Source organism: Schistocerca gregaria, chromosome 5, assembly GCF_023897955.1.
Source record: "Schistocerca gregaria isolate iqSchGreg1 chromosome 5, iqSchGreg1.2, whole genome shotgun sequence".
NCBI lineage: Eukaryota > Metazoa > Arthropoda > Insecta > Orthoptera > Acrididae > Schistocerca > Schistocerca gregaria.
This window is the reverse complement of record NC_064924.1, coordinates 174632167-174657128: the sequence shown is the minus strand read 5'-3', so window position 1 is coordinate 174657128 and position 24962 is coordinate 174632167. Positions and strand designations below refer to the sequence as shown.

General features: G+C 43.1%; 1 protein-coding gene across 1 annotated transcript in view; it reads left to right on the top strand.

The window, feature by feature from the left end:
• Positions 1–24962, top strand: part of LOC126272934 (sodium- and chloride-dependent glycine transporter 1-like) — a 138331-nt gene that overhangs the window by 17953 nt on the left and 95416 nt on the right. The window contains exons 2-3 of the mRNA XM_049976232.1: positions 1176–1226; positions 22352–22478. Of these exons, the coding sequence (XP_049832189.1) occupies positions 1176–1226; positions 22352–22478 (178 nt within the window). The remainder of the gene's footprint in view (positions 1–1175; positions 1227–22351; positions 22479–24962) is intronic.

Genomic DNA, 24962 nt, shown 5'->3' with positions numbered 1-24962 from the left:
TTTTGCATATTGAAAGCGTGAAACCTATTAAAATTCATCGACGAATGAAGGTTCAGTACGGTGATGCTTGTTTGTCACAGCAGCAATTCTACGAATGGAGTAGGAATTTCGCAAATGGTGTGACTTCAGTGGAAGACGCTCCTCCTCCAGGTCAGGCACAACGAGTTGTGACCATAGAACAGTGCAGCAGTTGAAGCCATAGTGAAGGAAAACCGCCCAATGACACTGAATGACATAGCAGCATGTTTACAGATTAGTCATGGGTCAGCACACCACATAGTGCATGATGTGCTCCTGTTTCACAAAGTGTCTGCAAGATGGGTGCCACGGCAGCCGACTCCTGAAATGGGAGACGATGTGTTGATGCTTGTGAAGAACTTCGGCGCTTTGAACGAGAACGTGATGGCTTCCTTTCAAGAATCGTTACTGGGGACGAAACCTGGGTTCACTTCCACTAACCAGAAACGAAGAGACCGAGCAAGGAATGGCGCCATTCCTCATCACCAAATCCAAAGAAGTTTCGAACAGAACCATCATCAGGGACGAAAAAGGCGTCATTTTGGAGCCTTACATGCCTAGAGATACCACTGTCACCAGTGCATCATACACAGATCTCCTAAAAATCATCTGCGGCCTGCAATCAAATCAAAGAGACGTGGATTGCTGTCAGCAGGTGTCCTTTTTGCAGCATGACAATGCAAGGTCCCACACTGCTCGTACAACAGTTGCAACAATCACAGACATGCAATTGAGTGTCTTTCTCATCCACCATACTCACCAGACCTTGCCCCAAGTGATTTCCATATGTTTGGACCACTCAAAGACGCAATGGGAAGAAAGAAGTTCCGTTCTGATGAAGAGGTATGCCACGCGGTGCATGGGTGGTTGCGCGGACTACCAAAAGAATATTTTCCTAAAGGAATTTATGCACTTTGGAAGCGCTAGAGGACTTGCATTGAGCGTGGGGGAGATTATGTTGAAAAGTGATACAGCTTTGCACCACTTCTGCACAATAAATAATATTTAAAAAAATATTTAAAGTTTTCAATTGACTCACCCCCGTACTATACATTTTCATTTGTGTTAGTTTTTGCTATTAGTCGTGATAAATCCTGTATATCTCTGTAATTTCATACGTCATACAACACCAGTTAATTTGTTTCGTTTTGTTACAGGAGCTTCCCCTCAGTGGTAAAATTACCGTGGGTGATGCAGACAAGACGAAGGTAAGTCCTCGGAACAGAACCTCGTGTTACGAATATCTATGGGCAAACTTTTTTACAAATACTTAGGAAACGTTGTTGGGTGCGTCAATTACTGCTTAATCGTCAACAAAAATCGATATATCTCCGGTGAATAACTCTTGACCTAGTGTATTTTACGCGGTTGTAGTGACGATATTACACGAACATACACTCCTGGAAATGGAAAAAAGAACACATTGACACCGGTGTGTCAGACCCACCATACTTGCTCCGGACACTGCGAGAGGGCTGTACAAGCAATGATCACACGCACGGCACAGCGGACACACCAGGAACCGCGGTGTTGGCCGTCGAATGGCGCTAGCTGCGCAGCGTTTGTGCACCGCCGCCGTCAGTGTCAGCCAGTTTGCTGTGGCATACGGAGCTCCATCGCAGTCTTTAACACTGGTAGCATGCCGCGACAGCGTGGACGTGAACCGTATGTGCAGTTGACGGACTTTGAGCGAGGGCGTATAGTGGGCATGCGGGAGGCCGGGTGGACGTACCGCCGAATTGCTCAACACGTGGGGCGTGAGGTCTCCACAGTACATCGATGTTGTCGCCAGTGGTCGGCGGAAGGTGCACGTGCGCGTCAACCTGGGACCGGACCGCAGCGACGCACGGATGCACGCCAAGACCGTAGGATCCTACGCAGTGCCGTAGGGGACCGCACCGCCACTTCCCAGCAAATTAGGGACACTGTTGCTCTTGGGGTATCGGCGAGGATCATTCGCAACCGTCTCCATGAAGCTGGGCTACGGTCCCGCACACCGTTAGGCCGTCTTCCGCTCACGCCCCAACATCGTGCTGCCCGCCTCCAGTGGTGTCGCGACAGGCGTGAATGGAGGGACGAATGGAGACGTGTCGTCTTCAGCGATGAGAGTCGCTTTTGCCTTGGTGCCAATGATGGTCGTATGCGTGTTTGACGCCGTGCAGGTGAGCGCCACAATCAGGACTGCATACGACCAAGGCACACAGGGCCAACACCCGGCATCATGGTGTGGGGAGCGATCTCCTACACTGGCCGTACACCGCTGGTGATCGTCGAGGAGACACTGAATAATGCACGGTACATCCAAACCGTCATCGAACCCATCGTTCTACCATTCCTAGACCGGCAAGGGAACTTGCTGTTCAACAGGACAATGCACGTCCGCATGTATCCCGTGCCACCCAACGTGCTCTAGAAGGTGTAAGTCAACTACCCTGGCCAGCAAGATCTCCGGATCTGTCCCCCATTGAGCATGTTTGGGACTGGATGAAGCGTCGTCTCACGCGGTCTGCACGTCCAGCACGAACGCTGGTCCAACTGAGGCGCCAGGTGGAAATGGCATGGCAAGCCGTTGCGCAGGACTACATCCAGCATCTTTACGATCGTCTCCATGGGAGAATAGCAGCCTGCATTGCTGCGAAATGTGGATATACACTGTACTAGTGCCGACATTGTGCAAGCTCTGTTGCCTGCGTCTATGTGCCTGTGGTTCTGTCAGTGTGATCATGTGATGTATCGGACCCCAGGAATGTGTCAATAAAGTTTCCCCTTCCTGGGACAATGAATTCACGGTGTTCTTATTTCAATTTCCAGGAGTGTAAAAGCTGCTCTGATGGACTTCATTAATTAGTACGTAGTAAGTGGTGCAGTGGTTAGCATACTGGCCTCGCATTCGGGAGGAACGAGGTTCAAAACACCGTCCGACCAGCTTGGCTTAAATTTCTAGCTGCCTGCCTTAACCGACCAGTGCAAATTCCAGGAGGGTCCATTCAAAAGGGACACTGCCAAAATGCCTTCCCTGCCCCCACTCTAACCGGGCCGGAGCTCCGTTTCTAATGATCTCGTCGTCGACGAAACGTCAAATTTTACTCTTCTTTTGTTTCTTCCGTCTGAACTATCTCCGGTCCTAGCAATGGAATTCAACTGTTTCGATATCCTGTTTATTCTAGTATTCTCATTATCGTCGTCTGGTTAGTTTATTTCGCTAATAATATAAACTTAAGAGGCTAGGTCCCAACTAGAGTTAAGATTATTAATAACAAAGGAATTTTGTGAGTCACGTATTTATAAAATATAACCTTGGAAAAGTAAGAGCGAGAAGCAGTCAAGACATAATGAAAGAGAATCAGAGAATCAAACATTGAAGTAAAGAGAAAATAAAGTAACGAGCATGACAAAAAAATATATTATGTATAGGAAGTATTCAGATGCTTCATACAATTTGTTATACACTATACATCCATAAATAATAATAATAAGAAAAAAGAAAATCAGTCAGAATTGCTTCCCCGAAACTCATTGCAGTTCATTGAGTGTCTATTTCTAACTCGGCAACAGTTTTCTTTAAAACTAAAAACATTTAAATGGCCATTAGCCGTAAAAAAAAATACGCAAGTTGTTCAATAGTGATTTCGATTCAATTACCAGTTATTGTAGCAAACTGATGAATAATACGGTGACACTTCATGACTCAACCTTTGATGCAGTCGATAAGATGAATTTAAATGTGGTAACGAAATCAGGGAGGTCATTATGTTCCTGTGTTAAGAAGGCTGAACAAAACCGGAGACAATCAATGAGATGATATACACTTATTGGTAGGTTGTAGTATCTCGTAAGATACTCGCAAGGTGGAACGTCGAATTCAGATATGACCGGAATTTGGTGCAAAAAGATCACACTCTAAAGGCAACTACTGTTGTGCACTGTTTGGGATACCGTCTCATAATTAAACGTAGCCATTTAGAAGACTGTTAAATAGCATTTCTAAATCTAGATCGACATGTCAAGAGCTATTGTTCAGAGACCGCAAACAATGACCCAAAGCATAAGAAGGATTATTATAACTGACATGTCGAAAAAAGAATTAAACGGAAATAACGGATACAAATCGTGAACAGCCTGGTTACAGTACTCAAGGAAGCTCGATGCGCCACGATTACTTGTAAGGCCATAGAATTAACTAAATATAAACTTTATCATGCATATTCTTGACGAAGGCCGTGTACAGTCTGGCTAAGCGATGTATGTTCTTGTAATGGACTTCGGTGTGTTTCGAGGAGATTTGAAGTGTACTATGCCCAGGGTGTATTCCTTTACAGGGAAGAGAATCATGTGGACTATAAAAGGAGATTCTTACTGTTCCATTTTTTTTATTTGCCCAGAGTATTTTAACAACTTCGCACGTCAGCCTTCTAAGTAATAAACAGTGGGACAGCACTGTCTTCCTCATCAGTCTTTCTCCATCACATCTATCTAGTCGCACCTAAGAACAGACAGATCACATGAAATCTACATCTCCATCTACATATATACTCCGCTAGCCACACAAAGCGGTGTGTGTCGAAGGGCACAATTCACGCCTATGTCCAATCCCCTCCCCCCGTTCCACTAGCGGATCGCGCGAGGGAAAAACGGTTGTCTGAATGCCTCAGTACGACCTCTAATTTCCCTTATCTTTGAATGGTGATCATTACGCGTTTTGAAAGTTGGTGGTAATAATCTATGCTCTACATCCACGGCAAAGATCGGATTTCGGAATTTAGTGAGCAGCCCCTTCCGTTTAGCGCGTCGTCTCTCTGCAGGTGTGTCACACTTCAAACTTTCTATGAGATATGTAACGCTCTCGCGATGGGTAAATGTACCAGTCATGAATCTTGCCGCTCTTCTTTGGACCTTTTCGATCTCTGAATCAGACCTAACTCTTAAGGGTCTCATACAGACGAACAACACTCTTAAGACTGGACGAACTAAAGTATTGTAAGCAATTTCCTTTGTTGAAGGGCTACATCGCTTCAGGATTCTACCAATAAACCGCAAGCTAGAGTTCGCCTTGCACGTTACTTGTGTAATCTGATCATTCCATTTGAGATCATTTCGAATAGTCACACCCAGGTACTTGACGGATGTTACCGCTTCTAAACACTGGGCATTTATTTTGTACTCGTACATTAATGGGGATTTTTGCCTTGTTATACGCAGTAGGTTACACTTACTAATATTGAGAGGCAGCTGCCAGTCATTACACCACGCATTTATTTTCTGCAAATTCTCATTGGTTTGTTCACAACTTTCGTGTGATACTACTTTCCTGTAGACTACAGCATCATGAGCAAATAGTCTAATTCCGCTGTCAATACCATCGACCAGATCGTTTCGTAAATAGTAAAAAGCAGCGAACCTATTACGTTGCCCTGGGGCACACCTGAAGTAACGCTTGGTTCCGTTGAAGTAATTCCATTCAGGACGCCATACTGCTCTCTGTCTGTTAGAAAACTTCCTATCCAGGCGCATATGTCATCAGATAGACCGTAAGCGCGCACTTTTTGCAGCAAGCGACAGTGCGGAACTGAGTCAAACGCCTATCGAAAGTCGAGAAATATAGCAGTCAAACAAAACAGGGGGAGCAGATAACACTCCTGTGGAAATTAAGTAATGGTAAAGCGTAGGCCGAAGTTTAAGAGCACCATGAGAAAGAATCATTGTCACACGAAGTGGAATATTAAACTATTGAGGAATAAAGATGTATGTTTTAAAGTTCTTTTAGGTTGTAGATACTACGATAGTAAATACTACAGTACATAGTTCGGCTGAGTACAAATGAACCGCCCAGGAGAAACCACAGCAGTTAGGTAGATCAATAGGAAGCACACAGAAGCTAAAGCGAATGACTGCGGGAATCGGAAGAAATTGAAAAGGGAATTGCGATCGGAGGAACAGATTCAGCATACATAAAAAATTACTTTCGAATAAATTAAATATAAAATGTCTCGATCGGGAAAACAAAGAAGAGAGTCAGAGTTTGACAGAGTTTTGGACGACTAGCAGTCAAACAAAACAGGGGAGAGCAGATAACACTCCTGTGGAATTTCTAAAACCATTGGAGAAAGTAGCAACAAAAACTATTATTAAAGTTAACGTGCAGAGACGGGGCATATCATCAGACTTTCTGAAGAATGTCATCAGCACAATGCCGAAGATAACAATAGTGCGAATTGTCGTATAATAAACTTAAAAACTCACGCATCCAAGTTACAGGCAAAAGTAATAATAAACTTAAGAATGGAAAAGAAAATTGAGGATTTGTTAGACGACGATTAGTTTGGCTTTTGATGCGGTAAAGGCACCAGAGGCAATTTCATATGCTCTGTCGACCTATAAAATGCTTTCAACAATATATACAATATATGGAAGATATGTAATGTACAAATCGCACAAGGACCCAGAGGGGGAATAAGAAAGCAAGATCAACAGAGACGTACTAGGATTGAAAATAGCGTAAGGCACCGACGCAAAATTTCTACTCTGCTATTCAAGATGTGCATTGAAGGTCCAACGGAAGAAATAAAAGAACATTTCAGAAGTGAGATTAAAATCCATAGTGGAAAAAGGTCAACGACAAACCTCGATCATTACAAGGCAATGTGAACGTGAGGAAGAATTACACGACTTGTTGAATGGAATGTACAGCCTACTGAATACAGTATAGAGATTGAGAGTAACTCAAAGAAACACATAACGTGTTCAGGAACAACTAAAATCAGATTGGCGACAAAGTTAGCATTAAAATTAGGGCCAAGTTGTCAGACAAACTGAAGAAATTCTGCTACTTTAGAAGCAAAATAATGCGTGACAGACGAAGCAAATAGGACATAAGAAGCAGATATAGCACAGGCAACGAAAAGAATTCTACTTGTATCAAAACAAAGAGGACAGATTGTAATATATGGAAAAAAAAATCATTTAAGCAATAAGTGTATGTGCTACTTTGAGATCAAGCAACTGACAAGGAAAACAAAAACAGAAACAAAAAGGTGAAGGAAAAAAACACATTGTTAACCATCGTCAAAAAATAAACTTTGGCATTCTTCCCTTATTATGCCTCTCTCATTATAATCGGCACAACTCCAACTTTCTGCAATACTGGATTACAAATTTCCTCTTAATATCGAATATTACGTTAGTCTTTCTTGTGTCTTACGTAAATACATATAGCTTGAAAGACACGCGTTCTTTTGCACTGCTCAGCACTTTAGCTGACTCTGAATTTGCAGATCTCTTCACACCTGTTATATCATGTCCACAGTTTATTATCCACAAATAATGCCCAACGGCATAAATGAATAATACAAAAAGTATCAAATATGCCCATGAAAAATACAACATGAAACATACCAATAATACATTGATACATTGCCTGCGAAGAACACAGAAGGGTAGAGGGAAACGAAATGAAACTTCGAGTTGAGAGGACACGTGATACGGGGTGCTCAAAACGTCTCTCCGCAGTGCCGTATGACTGTTAGCCTCGCGTGCCGTATGCCGCTGTGAATATACCGAAATGAGACTCAGTGAAATACAAGTTATTAATTTATTGAATATTCATTTTTACTTACAAATTTTTACATTAAATGTTGAAAGTGCCCCCCCCCCCACCCTGTTGTTAAATACTTTATTCAAATCGTCTAATCATGTTTCCAAACACAAGCTGTAACATTTCTTCTGTAACAGAAGCAGTGAAAGTGGATATTGCAGTTCTTAATTCATCGATGGATTTTGGACCGTTGTTATAGACTGTTGCTTTCGCTGCACCCCAGAAGAAAAAGTCAGGTGGTGTTAGGTCAGGCGATCGTGGAGGCCAAAGTACCTGTGAAATTATGCGACCACCAAAAACATCAGCAAGCAGTGACATTGAAACGCGAGCTGTATGCGCCGTTGCACCATCTTGTTGAAAATAACCGTCCAGTATTTTAACTAACACAAGTTGTCCGATGAATGGGTACAGAACATCACTGCAGTATCGTTGTGCGTTTATTGTTTCGTTGAAAAATATGGGATCCACAATCCGACGTCTAGAAATTGCAATCCAAACTCCTATTTTCACAGAATGAAGTGGTTCCTCATGAATACACTATGGATTTTCAGTACTCCACATACGACAATTTTGCGAGTTCATGTACCCGGATAAATGAAATCACGCCTCATCAGGAAAAACGTTTCATTAAGAATATCCCTTCCATTTTGTTGAACGAAATTTTTGAACTATTGACAGTAATGCATCTCTTGCCATGATCAGTATTTTTCAGTTCTTGCACGACTGTCACTTTGTATGGGAAAAGTTCTAATTTTTTCCTTACAGCTGTGTGGGCCGTTCCGACACTAACCTCCATTTCCTGGGCGAGTTTTCTTGCTGACTTGTTCGGACTCACGGACATTTTATCGGAGATATCGAGTAGTCTATCCTCGGACAAAACGCTAGGACGACCACTTCTCGGTGCATCTGTCACTGAACCCATGCTTCGAAATTTGTTAATCAAATCTCGCACAGTATCGCGATGTGGGAGTGTTGTCTCCTGGAAAACTGAATTCAATGTTTGACGAACTGAAACTGTGTATTTACCGCCAGCTTTGAACACTTGTTCGACTGAAAACACACGTTCTTCAATGGTTAACATTTTAACAGTGGCAAAAACGAACATAGGAATTAAACGTTCACTTCAATATGTAATGACACACACCAACGATACTACTGACGCTGGCTGAGATAAATGAAACAGTGGAATGTTGGGAAGTAACCCAGACAGGCGAACAGTCGTACAGCACGCGCGGCTAACAACCATACAGCACTGCGGAGAGACTTTTTGAACACCCCGTATTTTAGAAATTACAGAATGGAGTTGAATTTACAAAGAACTTAGCAGTATTACCCCATTCAGTACGATATTGCACCTCCCCTGGTCTCGACGCATGCAGTGCTTCGGTTGGGAAGCGCGTCATAAACCCATTGTTTCTTCTGCTGAGTCATGCTAACCCACAACTGTAGTAACTGGTCCTTGATATCCTGGATATTGGCAGAGTTGATGTCCGAGCTGGTGCCGCACATGTTCTATCGGGAACAGACCTGGAGATCTTGCTAGACGCAGGAATACCTCAACATCACAAATGGTTCAAATGGCTCTGAGCACTATGGGACTTAACATCTGAGGTCATCAGTCCCCTAGAACTTAGAACTAATTAAACCTAACTAACCTAAGGACACCACACCCATCCATACCCGAGGCAGGATTCGAACCTGCGACAGTAGCAGCAGCGCGGTTCTGAACTGAAGCGCCTAGAACCGCTCGGCCACCCCGGCCGGCCTCACCATCACACAGACAGTTGTTAGAGACAAGTGCCATGCCTGGACAAGCACAGTCCTGTTGAATGGCACCACGATATTACCACATGAGGCAGGACACATGAGGGCGCAGGATGTTTGTGAGGTGCCGTTGTACCATTAGAGTTTCCTCAATCTTTACCAACCGAGTCCTGAAGTCATTCTCAATGGCTCTCGTCACCATGATGCCAAGGGTAACGGCGCTGTGCCTCTATAACACATTGGAAGAATGAGACCACTCCTCAGGTCGTTGACATCCTCGACAACAGTGGTTATCAGGGGTAGTGCAGAACCGCGATACCTCGCGGAACGCAGTTCATCAGCAGTCCATGCTGCTCAATCACGGCAGCAACCCCCCCCCCCCCCCCCCCCCCGTGCTGTTAACGGTAGCCTATCCATTGGACGGTAATCCACTAGTCCCGCTGGTGCTCGCCTTCGACCAATGGTGAGTGGTGACATGGTAAAATGTCCCAGGGAGTCCATTACTTGTTCTCGGATGGCAGCACAGATACGAAGGGTTTACAACGTACTTGGTGCAAAATATGGCGATTTTCCAATATGGTGGTCAGACGTGGTGGGCCACAACCTTGAAGATGAGTATGCCTCCCCTCACGTTTGCATGTTGCATGCAGTCCAACATTGGGCCAGTATAACCTCCAAATGCCCCACAAATCTGGATATTGGAAGATCCGACAAGCCCGTCCAATGGATACCCACAGCGTGGCACCTTTCAAAATCGGTCATTTGCTGATCACGCTGGCTCACAAGAGTTCGCAGCATTTCCATGTCCTTCACTGAGATCACTCAACATCTGACGCTGTTCACGCTCCTTATATATTAATATGCCGGGTAATAATACTAAAAACGCATGTTTTTTCGTGATTAACTCATTCTTTCACATTTGGCATAGTACCAATCAGTTTCTCAGCAGCTCTACACGCCTTTTTCAAATTCATAGAAAACGAAGAGGGGATTGGAACACGCCTGAACCACGCTTGTTTTGCTGATGACCAAGTATTTTTCCCTCTATTCTATATAAACTTTTACGACTAAGGGAAGAACCTAAAGGAGCGAGTTGATAACAGGTCTCAAAATTAATTACAGTAAGAGTATGGCTCTGAGCACTATGGGTCTTAACATCTCAGGTCATCAGTCCCCTAGAACTTAGAACTACTTATACCTAACTAACCTAAGGACATCACACACATCCATGCCCGAGGCAGGATTCTAACCTGCGACCGTAGCGGTCGCGCGGCTCCAGACTGAAGCGCCTAGAACCGCTCGGCCACCAGCGGTCGGCAGTAAGAGTAAAACAACGTATAAGTAACATAAGAGAGTAGGCTTTAGCGTCAGGAATCTATTTCAATAAAATCTTCCTGACTGCAAACATGATAAACTACCAAAGTTATTGCTGATCCTGTAGGCAGCAGTCACCCTGAAGAAGGCAACCTGCAGTAACAGCTGAAACTCTGGTTGTTTTATCACGTATGAAGTGGTCACATAGCCAGAAGGGTTTTATTGAAATATAAGCATCACCTCAAGACGATAACTGTACACATAAACAATACAGTTGTTGAACTAGTACAGTATTTTTTTTTTATTTAGGGTAGTGGAAGAAAATGATTTGATGAATTGAAAAGATATAAACAGAAGAATTTTTCTATAGAGAAATGGAGATATTTATATTGGGAACTACTACGATAGATGAGCAGTGAAACAAAAGGATCGGGTAACAAACTGGAGTGAAGGACGTTATAATGTCTGTAATGGTAGTGCAATGATGGGTCTGACATGTAGCCATACGAATGGATGATCTATGGATAGAGGAACATCCCCACTGGTTGTAAGTGATAAGAAAATACAGAACAACGGTCTAATGGAAAGTGTGTACTTGCCATTGGTAAACACGCTGGTGTAACACGAACTTATAGCAGATCATCATGCAGATGATGATGTGAAAACGTTGAAGGAGCCTTGTATGTAAATGGCTGACGGTGAAAACCAAGTACCAGCTACTTAAGTTAAGAGCATGTGTGTCAAGATATCCAAATGGGAATGATCCACTCGCAACATCTCCACGACAGTGTCAGTTAAACAGAAAAGGAATCAAAACACAGTTCGATTTCGTCATCGGTTTTATGAAGATTCTTGCTTTGCGGAGAAACGAAAGAAACACCATATGGTGTGCACAGATTAGCACTGAAAACTGGAAAAATTTGAAATAATTAGAAAAAAAGAAAGTAACGATACAAAACGTTATCTGAGGTTCAAAATATGTTGCACAGGCTACATAAACAATATTTACTGATATACTTTTTAACTGATCAATTGTAAAATTGAAAGGAGAAGAAATGTCTCTGTCTTGATGTATTATTGCGTCGGAAATACTAACTGTACAAGTTGTAGTTTGTGAAAGGTTGCGTGTACGGGGCTATGTGAGCCTAACCCCTAAAGAGAGTGCCAGCACTTTTCAGTTGATTCCTCCCTAGAACGTCAGGAGAAGTATTGCGTACCTCATCTCTTATATCGCAGTCTCGTTTTCCCCATTTGATTTCTTCTCCATTGGTCGTGACTCCTAAGGTGCAATCAATAGGTTGTGAATTTCCGAACAGTGTTTGGGAATACTACTAGATTCTACAATACAGTCCCCACATATGGTTGTTACATCATTTTTTAATTCAAACTAGAACGATAAAAATACATATTCACAATGAACCATAACTGAGAGCCAGTTTGAAAGCATTAACTTCAGTAACGATCTCGGGGTCTGATTATAACTTTTGGAGCACAATTGTATTCACAAATCAATATACAATATCTGTTTCTAGGTGTCGTCATCGGTAATTGTTGCATTAGTCAGCGTAATTTCTTAAATGAGAATTAACACTCACGATTCACACATGTTCACAATCTTGATAGCAGTACTAGACTGAGGATAAATGTTTCTCCAGACAAAGTTAAACATTAACTCATTTTTAATTTTAAAGATGGAAGTACTCCCAGTAAGAATGAACAGGGAGAGGAGAGGGAAGGGGGGGAGGGGGGGATCTGGGTGATACTTAACCTTGGAGGTGATATGCTTGGACATAATGCTCCCAGAGTGGAAAGTCACTGACCTTTTTTCAAAATGTATTTTAGCACCAGAGTACACAGTACATACATGAGTACTCGAGCAATACAGGAAAAAACCTACATTATTGAAACATTTCTTTCGATAAAACAATACGTCAGTACAGTTAATTCCAAAGAACAGTACAATTAGAGCTCGTGCACTAAGAAAAACATGTAATTTAAATGGTTTGTATTAAATTTCTTAACTCCAAGAAGTTCGAGCCAATTACTCTTTTTCAAAGAATTGAAGTCCACTACTTCCAAAGATCTGACTCAACTTCAACACCACTTAACCTTGCAAATTATTTTGTTAGAATTCTGTATCCCAAACGGTCATTTATGACCAGTTGAAAAGTAATTAATCATTGATATATAACCTCATAATATTAAGTAAGCAGCCGTGACTCTCCAACTAAACATTGAGATTAAAAATTTAATGCAAATAACACAGCATTAAGGAGAGTTTTACTAGCTTTGGCTCGAAAAAAGCATGTTCTTCGAGAATTTTTTTCTCGGGATGTGTTATAGATATCAATGACAAATCTGGTCAAAATTTTTATTGATATTTCTTCTACAAACTGGAATTTTTTCGACTGGAATTGTCGAAGAGCAAAGGCGGAAGTGCCGTCGGAACGAAACAAAATTTCGATGTAGACCTCCACGCGCGGTATGGAATAGGTCAGCCGGCTCGTCTGAAATCAAAATTGAATTGACGTTAGCGAAGTATATAAGATTATTTAAGAGTTGTACCTCGCTTAAGCTATTTGGACCATAGGAAACAAAATGGCATCCGTTTGAAAAAATAGGGTTTTTTCATCCATTTTTCTACTTCGTCGGCCAAGTAAAAATTTTATAGTTGATGGATCGGAATAAAAGTGGTACAACTCCTAGACAATTTAGTTAGCTTCATCGGAAACAAAGAATCATGCCAATCGGTTCAGTAGATTTAAAGTTACCATACCGCGCGATAAAAAAAGGTCATTTCGAGAAAAACGCGTTTGAAGTTTGGACTACATATAAATGCAATATTAGGCAATTTACGTTCAATCCACTATTCCGGATCCATAAACTAGTCCTTCCTCTTCCTCACAGAGGGCGTTCTGCTCGATCTGGGCCATCCTGCGCTGCTCCAGAACCGCTCGTACGGCCGGTGACAAGCGGTTTTCGGCCGCTGGAATCCGGTGGTCGTCCGAATGCTTGGCGAACTGCGTCGAATAGAGTCCCAGGGTGACGTCCATCGTTGCCATGGTCTTCAGAATTGCTGAATACCCATCGTTGAAGCTGCTCACTGCCAAAAAAGTCGCAATCTCCACAGTCTTCACACCAGAAAGCCAATGCTTGGGGACAAACTTCCAAACACACGCGTTTGAATTTTGTGTGTTTCCTCCCAAGCACCGGTACAATAACTAGTTATCCGAAAGAAAAAATCTGGTGCGTGGAAAAGGCCGATTTCAGGCAGGTGCATTTTTTTGTTTAAGCGCGAATAACAAACATTTCCGTTCCTTATCCGGATAAACCGTTTCAGGGATGGATTCTAAACCCTTTTATGTATCCAAATATGCAATTTAAAAAAAATCGATTTTTTGAACCAAAAGGAAGCGGCCGTTACTAAAAACCAGCTAAAAAGCAAAATGTCTTTAACCAACGGTGGCTGTAACCGAGCAGAAAAAGAAACAATCAGATTAAGTATTTAAAAGCAAAATAACAAAACATTAAACAAATGAGCCCTACTGCCCAGCAGCTAACTTATTTACAATACAAGGCGTGGTTTCCTGAGAGAACATCCAAGAGCAACTAGCAGTATGTCTATTAATAAGCAAATGTTTCTTGTACACAGACTAGCACAACTGGCCAGTGAAAGAAACAATTAAATCCAACACTCACAAGAAATATAATATAGCATTATCCTAGTGGTATTCATACATGGCACGCCATACTTTCAAACAGCTTACACACAGTGAAACGGGCAGCTCTACGTCACCTTTTTCAGTTGCCATTGATGCCCCACATTGTACAAGGTAATTTCAGAAGCTGAGCAAATCACAGAAAAATGATGCAGTTAGACTCAACATGATTCACATTGCCGGTTTGCCGCAAGACCACCTCTACGAAAGACACTCTGTGCACAGTTGCGTTTAACAGAGAAACTCAGTCTTATCAGTGGATTCAAAATTTCAGTTCTAGCCTAAGCGTGGAAAACCAGAGCACACATTCGCCTTCGAGCTTCCTTTCACAGCGCACAGTAGAATTAAGTCTTAAACACACAGCAAGAGAGAAATGTTACGCTGAGCTGAACGCAAGTCAAGGAACCCTTTATAAAGTTCGGAAGTGCTAACCGCAGCTGCACAGGCAAGGCGCACCCCGAGCCTTTATCACAACCTCGGCACCAAACCCAGTGCCACAGCCACAAGCCCTGCGCCAACAGACCTACTCGACGTGCCGCAAGCGCTTCCGTTTGACAGCGCCCACCCGTCTCTCCTCGCGCTGCCCTCCGCTGCGGGCGTGTACACAACACCGATCCCCAAAGCTCGCACATTCGCAGCGCGCCCTCGGTTCACTCCAGCAGCCCGTCACCGTCCATGAAACCTCACTTCCAACGTTAGACTGGCTTCTGCGGCTCGTGCTCTCTAGTCTGAAGCCATCTTTGCCTGTCTCAGTCGATATCAGGAAAAATCAATTTATTAGAAATAACGATACACAATAGACATATCTTGCCCGTCTAGTCACAGACTCCTCCTGGGCTGTCCTAACTCTTTGCGGCCTGCCCGCTATGGGTGCTTTCATAATTGGTCAGATAAATCCGCCAGTCACTTGCCATATTAAATTAATTCTTTAATTAAGCGTTGAAGGTCAATTTTGAATGACAGCATATACAGGGTGAGTCACCTAACGCTACCGCTGGATATATTTCGTAAACCACATCAAATACTGAAGAACCGATTCCACAGACCGAACGTGAGGAGAGGAGCTAGTGTAATTGTTTAATACAAACCATACAAAAATGCACGGAAGTCTGTTTTTTAACAGAAACCTACGTTTTTTTAAACGAAACCACGTTAGTTTTGTTAGCACATCTGAACATATAAACAAATACGTGTGTTGCATTGTAAAATGTTAATTACATCCGGAGATATTGTAACCTAAAGTTGACGCTTGAAACCTCCGACGTTCATTTGCGTGTTGTAACAAACACGGGCCACGGTCGGCGAGCAGCATCTGCAGGGACATGTATACGATGACGACCGTGTTTACGAGTGTGGCTGTGTTGCACTGTTGTGGTTTGGCCTAGCTGTCGCAGTGTCCGCATGTAGCGCTTGCTGCTATTGTTATTCTGCATACGTCTCCGCACGCAGACCAACTGTAGTACACCGTGTTACCAGACGTCTGTGATAGTGTAGTGTTGTAGGAACTGTGACCATGGTGTATTCTAACTCTGAAAAGGCGGAGATGATACTCATCTATGGCGAGTGTCGACGAAATGCAGCTGAAGCCTGCAGGGTGTATGCAGAACGGTACCCGAACAGAGAGCATCCAACGTGCCGCACATTGCAAAACATCTACCGCCAACTGTATGCAACAGGTATGGTCGTAGCACGCAAAGGGGTCCGTAACAGGCCCGTCACAGGAGAAGCGGGTGCAGTTGGTGTGTTAGCTGTTGTTGCCATGAACCCACACATAAGTACACGGGACATAGCGAGAGCCGGTGGACTGAGTCAAAGTAGTGTCATGCGCATACTGCATCGTCACCGCCTTCACCCGTTTCATGTGTCGCTACATCAGCAATTACATGGTGATGACTTTAATTATCGAGTGCAATTCTGTCAATGGGCATTAACAGAGAATGCGTTGCAGTTCTACCAGTTTACCGATGAAGTGGGTTTCACAAACCACGGGGCAGTGAATCTACGGAACATGCATTCCTGGTCCGTGGACAATCCTCGCTGGATCAGACAGATAGAGCGACAGCGACCGTGGACTGTAAGTGTATGGTGCGGAATCATTGGTGACCACCTCATTGGTCCTCACTTCATTGCAGGGGCCCAAACAGCTGTAACATACATCGCGTTTCTACACGTTTCTACAGAATGATCTGCCAACGTTGCTCGAAAATGTCCCACTGGAAACGCGTCGACGTATGTGGTATCAGCATGATGATGCACCTGCACATTCCGCAATTAACACTAGGCTGACCCTTGACAGGATGTTCGTCGGGCGTTTCATAGGACGTGGAGGACGCATAAATTGGCCAGCCCGTTCTCTTGATCTTACACCTCTGGACTTCTTTCTGTGGGGTACGTTAAAGGAGAATGTTTACCGTGATGTGCCTACAACCCTAGAGGATATGAAACAACGTATTGTGGCAGCCTGCGGCGACATTACACCAGATGTACTGTGGCGTGTACGACATTCGTTACGCCAGAGATTGCAATTGTGTGCAGCAAATGATGGCCACCACATTGAACATATATTGGCCTGACATGTCGGGACACACTCTATTCCACTCCGTAATTGAAAACGGAAACCACGTGTGTACGTGTACCTAAACCCTCATAGTAATGTGCATCTGCGTCAGTGAAAAAGACCAATGAAAAGGTGTTAGCATGTGGACGTAATGTGCTGTTCCAGTCTCTTCTGTACCTAAGGTCCATCACCGTTCCCTTTGGATCCCTACGTAATTCGGTGCTCTCCGATACACACGATCGAACAGCGGAGGAGTGGTACTCAAGCGTCAACTTTAGGTTACAATATCTCCGGATATAATTAACATTTTACAATGCAACAAACGGCACTGATTACGTATTTGCATATATGTTCAGATGTGCTAACAAAACTAACCGGGTTCCATTTAAAAAAACGTAGGTTTGTGTTAAAAAACATACTTCGGTGCATTTTCTTATGGTTTGTATTGACCAGTTACACTAGCCCCTCTCCTCACGTTCGGTCTGTGGAATCGATTCGTTAGTATTTGATGTGGTTTACGAAATATATCCAGCGGTAATGTTAGGGTACTCACCCGGTATACAATTCCAATTACTCGAGAGATAGAGCTTCACAAATAGAGCGGGTCAGTAACGTGTCGGTCCACCTTCGGTCCTTATACAAGCAACCATTCAGCTTAGCATTGATTGAGAGTTGTTGGATGCCGCCCGCATCTCGTGGTCGTGCGGTAGTGTTCTCGCTTCCCACGCTCGGGTTCCCGGGTTCGATTCCCAGCGGGTCAGGGATTTTCTCTGCCTTGTGATGGCTGGGTGTTGTGTTATGTCCTTAGGTTAGTTAGGTTTAAGTAGTTCTAAGTTCTAGGGGACTGATGAACATTGATGTTAAGTCCCATAGTGCTCAGAGCCATTTGTTGGATGCTCTCCCGAGGGATATCGTGACAAATTCTGTCCAATTGTCGCTTTAGTTCGTCAAAATCCCGAACTGGTTGGAGGGCCCTGCCCATAACGCTTCAGACCTTCTCAATCAGGGAGAGATCCAGCGACCTTGATGGCCCAGGTAACAAGGTTCGGCAAGCACGAAGACAAGCAGTAGAAACTCTCGCCGCATGCAGGCGGACATTATCTTGCTTAAACGTATTCCCAGGATGGCTTGTCACGAAGGCCAATAAAAAGCGCATAGAATGTCGTCGACGTATAGCTGTACTGTAAGGGTCCCGAGGGTGAGGACCAAACGGGTCCTGCTACGAAATGCAACGACACAAAGACCATCAGTCATTTTAGCATGAGCGACACGTAAATACAGTGAAGCGCCCAAAAGACGTGTTTGGATGACTGCATAATTTGGTACACACGTATGCCATCAGCACGTATGTAAATGATTAGAGTAGCATTACCGTGTGGCAGGTAGAATGACCACCAAAGCGCATTAGTGTTGTTCGTGTTTAGTGTTTCCATGCATGGTAGGGTATATAAGGCGCGTGAACAGTCAGGTGTTGAGTGATCACTGTGAGGACGCTCCTGCCATCAGATAACAGGTAAAAGACCCCTGCAACACTCTGTGTCATTCCGTACTATTGGAAATGGAAATGCCGTGTAGCTAGGGCGTCCCGATGGCTAGACTGTTCGCCTGGTGCAAGTCTTTCGAGTTGACGCTACTTCGGTGACTTACGTGTCGATGGGGATGAAATGATGACGATAAGGACAAGACGACACCCAGTCCCTGAGCGGGGAAAATCTCCGACCCAACCAGGAATCAAACCCTGGCCGTTAGGTATGATATTCCGTAGCGCTGACCACTCAGCTACCAGGGACGGACATTCCGCACTATTGATCGCAGACTAGCAGCAATAAGACAAGTGAATTGCTGTCCCATGCGTAGTCGCCGGTAACACAACACCAGCGGCTGCGCTTGGAGTGGTGCAGCGACATAAAAGCATGGACTGTTGACCAATGGTGTCGCTTTACGTTCAGCTATGAATTGCTGTGTTGCACTACCTCGGATCACCATCGTCGGCTACAATGGCGGCGACCAGGAGAGACGCTCCATTCTTCCAATGTTTTGGAGAATCACACCAGCGTTACTCATTGCGTCATGCTGTCTGCAGCTGTCAGGTATGACTTCAGATCACGTCTGGCAGTGCTTAAGGGAACTCTGACGGCACAACAGTACGTCATGTAGTCCTACATCCTCATGTGCCACCTCTGATACGACAATATGGTGGTGCCATTGTGGCGCCATTTTTCAGCAGGACATTGCTCGTCCACAAATGGCACGTGTGTCTATAAGCTGTTGTTGAAGTAGTCCTGTGGCCAGCAAGATCCCTAGATCTGCCCCAATAGAACATGTGTGGGACCAGTTCGGATGTCAGTCCCGCCCCAGTACCAGTGTCCAGTATATCAAGGACCAGTTACAACAGTTGTGCGTCAGCATACTATGGGGAAGATTCAACGGCTTTATGACATCCTTCCCAACCGAATCGGTCCGTGCATCCAGGCCAGAAACGGTGTAATGTCATACTAACAAGAGGACTCATACTGCCAAGTTCTCTGTAAATCTGCCTCGCTTTTGTAAACGCTTAAAGTACATCACATAACTTCTTGACCCTTTTAGTTTCATTTCGTATTCTTATCCCCTTTTGGTTGCTTGAATTTTTGGTCGGGCAGTATAAATCGCCTCCTTACTCCAAGTCGCACCCCATATCTCGAAAATAGCAGGATATTAGATTACGCACCTGTTTTGAATCATTCTAATTGCCTTGTATGTTACGAAGATTAATGAGATCAATAAACTCTCGTGGTTCATTATCTGGTGCGCATATTTCTCATTGGCACCACTTGGGCATCTTACACGTACACTACTGGCCATTAAAATTGCTCCACCACGAAGACGACATGCTACAGACGCGAAATTTAACCGACAGAAAGAAGATGCTGTGATATGCAAATGATTAGTTTCTCAGAGCATTCACACAAGGTTGGCGCCGGTGACAACACCTACAACGTGCTGACATGAGGAAAGTTTCCAACCGATTTCTCATACACAAACAGCAGTTGACCGGCGTTGCCTGGTGAGACGTTGTTGTGATGCGTCATGTAAGGAGGAGAAATACGTACCATCACGTTTCCGACTTTGATAAAGGTCGGATTGTAGCCTATCGCGATTACGGTTTATCGTATCGCGACATTGCTGCTCGCGTTGGTCGAGATACAATGACTGTTAGCAGAATGTGGAATCGATGGGTTCAGGAGGCTAATACGGAACGCCGTGCTGGATCCCAACGGCCTCGTATCACTAGCAGTCGAGATGACAGGCATCTTATCTGCATGGCTGTAACAGCACCCACGTCTCGATCCCAGAGTCAACAGATGGGGACGTTTGCAAGACAACAACCATCTGCACGAACAGTTCTGGATACAGAAAATGTTCAACTGCTGCCCTGGCCAGCACATTCTCCAGATCTCTCACCAATTGAAAACGTTTGGTCAATGGTGGCCGAGCAATTGGCTCGTCACAATACGCCAGTCACTACTCTTGATGAACTGTGGTATCGTATTGAAGCTGCATGGGCAGCTGTACCCGTACACGCCATCCAAGCTCTGTTTGACTCAATGCTCAGGCGTATCAAGGCCGTTATTACGGCCAGAGGTGGTTGTTCTGGGTACAGATTTCTCAGGATCTATGCACCCAAATTGAGTGAAAATGTACTCACTTATCAGTTCTAGTACAATATATTTATCCAATGAATGCCTCTTTATCATCTGCATTTCTTCTTGGTGTAGCAATTTTAATGGCTAGTAGTGTATATGTTTAAGTTTAACTGTCCCGCTAGGTGACAGTAACGAGTGTGCATATAATAGAATGTTGTGTTTATGCTGTTAATGATGAAAGAAAGGAGAGGGTGAAAGGCGGTGTCTGTACATAGTCTATTCCTCTCGAATAGCACCGAGGTATGAGGAGGAGGTAGGAGCAGGAGGGAGGGCGAATCACCATCAACAGTGTAGCATTTGGCCGTGCAAGGATGACTGGATCCCATTTTGGATGTTTTCCCCACAAAAACATCTCTGATGATCAATAGAAATCAATGAGAAATCTCAACGTTAGCAGCTATCAATACTAAGAATTTGTCCACGAAAGGACTTTTGACTAGAGGTTATAACATCCCAGCTTCCTCAACCAAATTATAACGTCCCAGGACTTTCTGCACCAAATTATAACATTTCAGCTCCTCAACACCAAATTAAAACGTTGCATTAGGAGGTGTCTGCTTCGTGCAAAAGGTCTTGAGTTCATATTGACGACAACAAGTAGTTCTTCATTACAGACGTTTATTTACAAACAGAACTGACAGACTTCACAGACTCAACAACTGACTCTCCGAGCTAACCGCACAGCATATCCCAACTGGCAACTGACAACTCCTAGGTGTATTAATATCTTTCCAAACAATGAGAGTCTTTAACAATGTTTTGTTTACGATACGATAGCAATTCACGACGCAAAACTAAATTAGACTTTACAGAATTTTAGTACAGATTAAAGTAAGTAAAAGGATCAGTACATATAAATTCTTACAAGCATAATTTCCAAATAGATTTTATAACTTTTTTCTACCAGCTTCTGGATAACCTTCACCAGACTTGCACCGACGTTTCCAGAAATATCTTGACATTTGATTCTGGATATTTCTTGAGTGATTTAGAACAACTATTTATATGTAAAATGATTTAAATCGTGTTTCAAAACGTAAATAAATCCTTCCAGCAATACTTCTTCATACAAATCGTCCTTCGAAACTAGGCCATGAAACAGCTTTCACAAGCTTTCGCATCCTTGCGATCACAATACAGAACTTCTCCATAGAAAGTTCCAGAAGTGTGCATCAAACGTTCATCCACAGACCTTCTCTTTAGCTGGTGAGTCCCCAAAAGTATCTTGTCCATATTATACGAAACAATTTAGCTCAAAACTGATAATTTATACAATTAATCAGAGCTACAGCAAACAGTGAGTCTTTCTTTTACAAAATGAAATATAATTACAAAATTGAATGAAAATAGGTTACTAACACTAATATATATTTACATTAATTCTATTTTTATTCTTTCTGTGCAAAATGTCCTAATATTGACACAGTACAATATTTAAACATCACCAAAGTTTCCCTTTACATTTTGCATATCTGTATCGACATCCCCTAAAAGTCTACAGTATCGAATACTTCAATATGTCCCAATATGTCTTGTAATGTTACAAGGTGTACTTCTCATATTCTGGTGACGAATGTATTATAAATTTAACATCATGTGTATGATTTTCTTGAGGTGTTGCAATTAACTTTAGTTTTTAATTGCAAGCGGGCTGAAAAATCCTCTTTGGTGACGTTGGTACAGCATTTATTCCCTGTTTCAGGCTAATGGCGAGAAGGACCGTGGTAACTGGGCTAGTAAGACAGAGTTCCTCCTCTCCTGCCTGGGATACGCCATTGGCATCGGCAACGTCTGGCGATTCCCCTACCTCTGCTACCGCAGCGGTGGAGGTAAGCAATGCCCGACAGATCTATCTTTTACAAACGCTGCATCTAAGTTGTTAATCGCATGTCCCATATATTGCGTGCAGTGCATGACCTAGTGACTTAAAGCGAGACAATTTAAATACAAGTTACAACTGATTCTGACACGTTTATATCAACTGTCCCTTCACAACAAAATATCGACCAGTTTGAAAACGTACTGTTTGAATAACAACAGTTAGTTTGTCATTATCTTGGATTACAATTTCATGTATAAAATAGAATGGCTTATCAAAAAGAAGTATTCTGGGGCTACTTTAAAGTTAATTTGGTTGTTTATCAAATACTAGCTGAAAAATACCAGCTTCTCTTGGTCTTTATTTTCCGAAGTATTCTAGATCACTCGATAAAACTCTAGAACTTCGTAAAAATGAACATTCAAAAAAAGTAATAACTAGGTGCTCATCGAATGTATTTTTCTTTCGGCTTAACAACTATAACATAATTCATGTTTTTGTCACAAAATGTGTTGCGTTTAATTGAAATCAAACATCATGAGTGGTGGCATCTTACGCCAGGTCTTCGCTCTTGTCAGCCACTGTGGTCGAGCGGTTCTAGACGCTTCAGTCCGGAACCGCGCTGTTGCTACGGTCGCAGGTTCGAATACTGCCTCAGGCATGGATGTGTGTGATGTCCTTAGGTTAGTTAAGCTTAAGTATTTCTAAGTCTAAGGGACTGATGGCTTCAGATGTTGAGTCCCATAGTGCTCAGAGCCATTTTTTTCTTCGCTCATATCAGAATGCGCTGTCTGTTTCCACCTTTTCGTGTTATTCCTTCGTTTGACAATATTCATTCTGATCTAAGGATATACTACTTTGCCTAAGTTCTCGTTTCTTGATGTGAAACACACCACAATATAGCAACACTGGTGTTTGTATTTTTCTGCCTACATATGCCTCGTGTCGTGTTTCTGCGATACGTTGTCACCCTTCTCCTCTACGTTTAATTTTGATAATTAAAATAAATTACATCGTAACGCAATTTACTAAAGAAACGCCGGCCGCGGTGGTATAGCGGTTCTAGGCGCTCAGTCCGGAATAACGCGACTGCTACGGTCGCAGGTTCGAATCCTGCCTCGGGCATGGATGTGTGTGATATCCTTAGGTTAGTTAGGTTTAAGTAGTTCTAAGTTCTAGGGGACCAATGACCACAGATGTTAAGTCCCATAGTGCTCAGAGCCATTTCAACCATTTCAACTAAAGAAACCTCGAACTGGTTACTATCGTCTTACTATTAACCTGATGGGTCAGACAATTTATAAGCACGTGGTACTGGTCTCACAAAGTACACCCCACGTGGGTTGAACATAAAGAAAAGTTGCTATATTGAAAAATATTTTCAAGACGAGACGTTACGTTATAATCTCACTCACATTCGCATTTGAGATTGATGATCTTAGAGTTATTGATCAACACGTGGTTCCACTTTACTCACAAAGTAGTGACAGAGCAGCTACCGGAAGATATTCTGAACTTCACACTCGAATTACACTGCGTTGCAATTTAAGATAACATTAGATATTTTAGAGCTAAATCTGAAATAAAGGTGATTAAATTTTCAGTTAGGCTGAACTTCAGAAATCCATTGTCCTACGGACTTAGCAGACACGCGCTTAGCCGGAGATCTGACCACTTCAGACGCTCGCCGCGGACTGACTGCCCTGGGCCACTACAGAGCGCGTGCTAAACAGATACAAACGGAAATGACCAGAGAGGCAGCTTCCTATACCAACATGACAAGGGACGGACAGGACCACACTAATAATAGAAACCTCTGCTTTTAGAAAGCGTAGCTACCTGTTCCGACGTTGGTCCTACTGTTCTCTAGCAGGCAGGCTTGTCTGCTACCATCAAGCATGCAACTAGAAATACATTTGCTCATTCATCCTCTCACACAGAAGGGAAGGGGGATGACAGTATCTTATCATATACATTATATAAAAGAAAGCGTATGTAGGTTCCGTATGAATTACATATAAACTGTGTTTTAAAGTGTCGCAGTGTGACAGATCGTTCTTGTTTATGTGTAAAAGTAACACGTTTCACTGCTCAGTCTCCTCCCAGATAGTCAGAAACACCACAGTAAATTTAAAAGAGGAATTTATGCCGTAAATGACAACAGATTTAAGAAATTAACATTAAAGGAATCCGACAGAGACCTTTCACGCTGTTCACAATTACAGCGCCAATTTCATTGACTTGTACACTGAATCGACGTTCGTGTTCTCCAACGGGTTTTTTGTAGGACCAAATCAAAACTGTATACTCATTTGATACCGTTTGACCTAGTTCTGTTTTGAATACGTGATAGTTGTTATGTATAATCATCTGCAGTTCTTCAATGATTTACCGTCTCATTTCACTTATATTTGCGTTGATCAATTTCCGTTCGTTCGTCAGCAATGAAATACAACTGCAAAAATTTATAAGATTAAAAAATGGTTCAAATGGC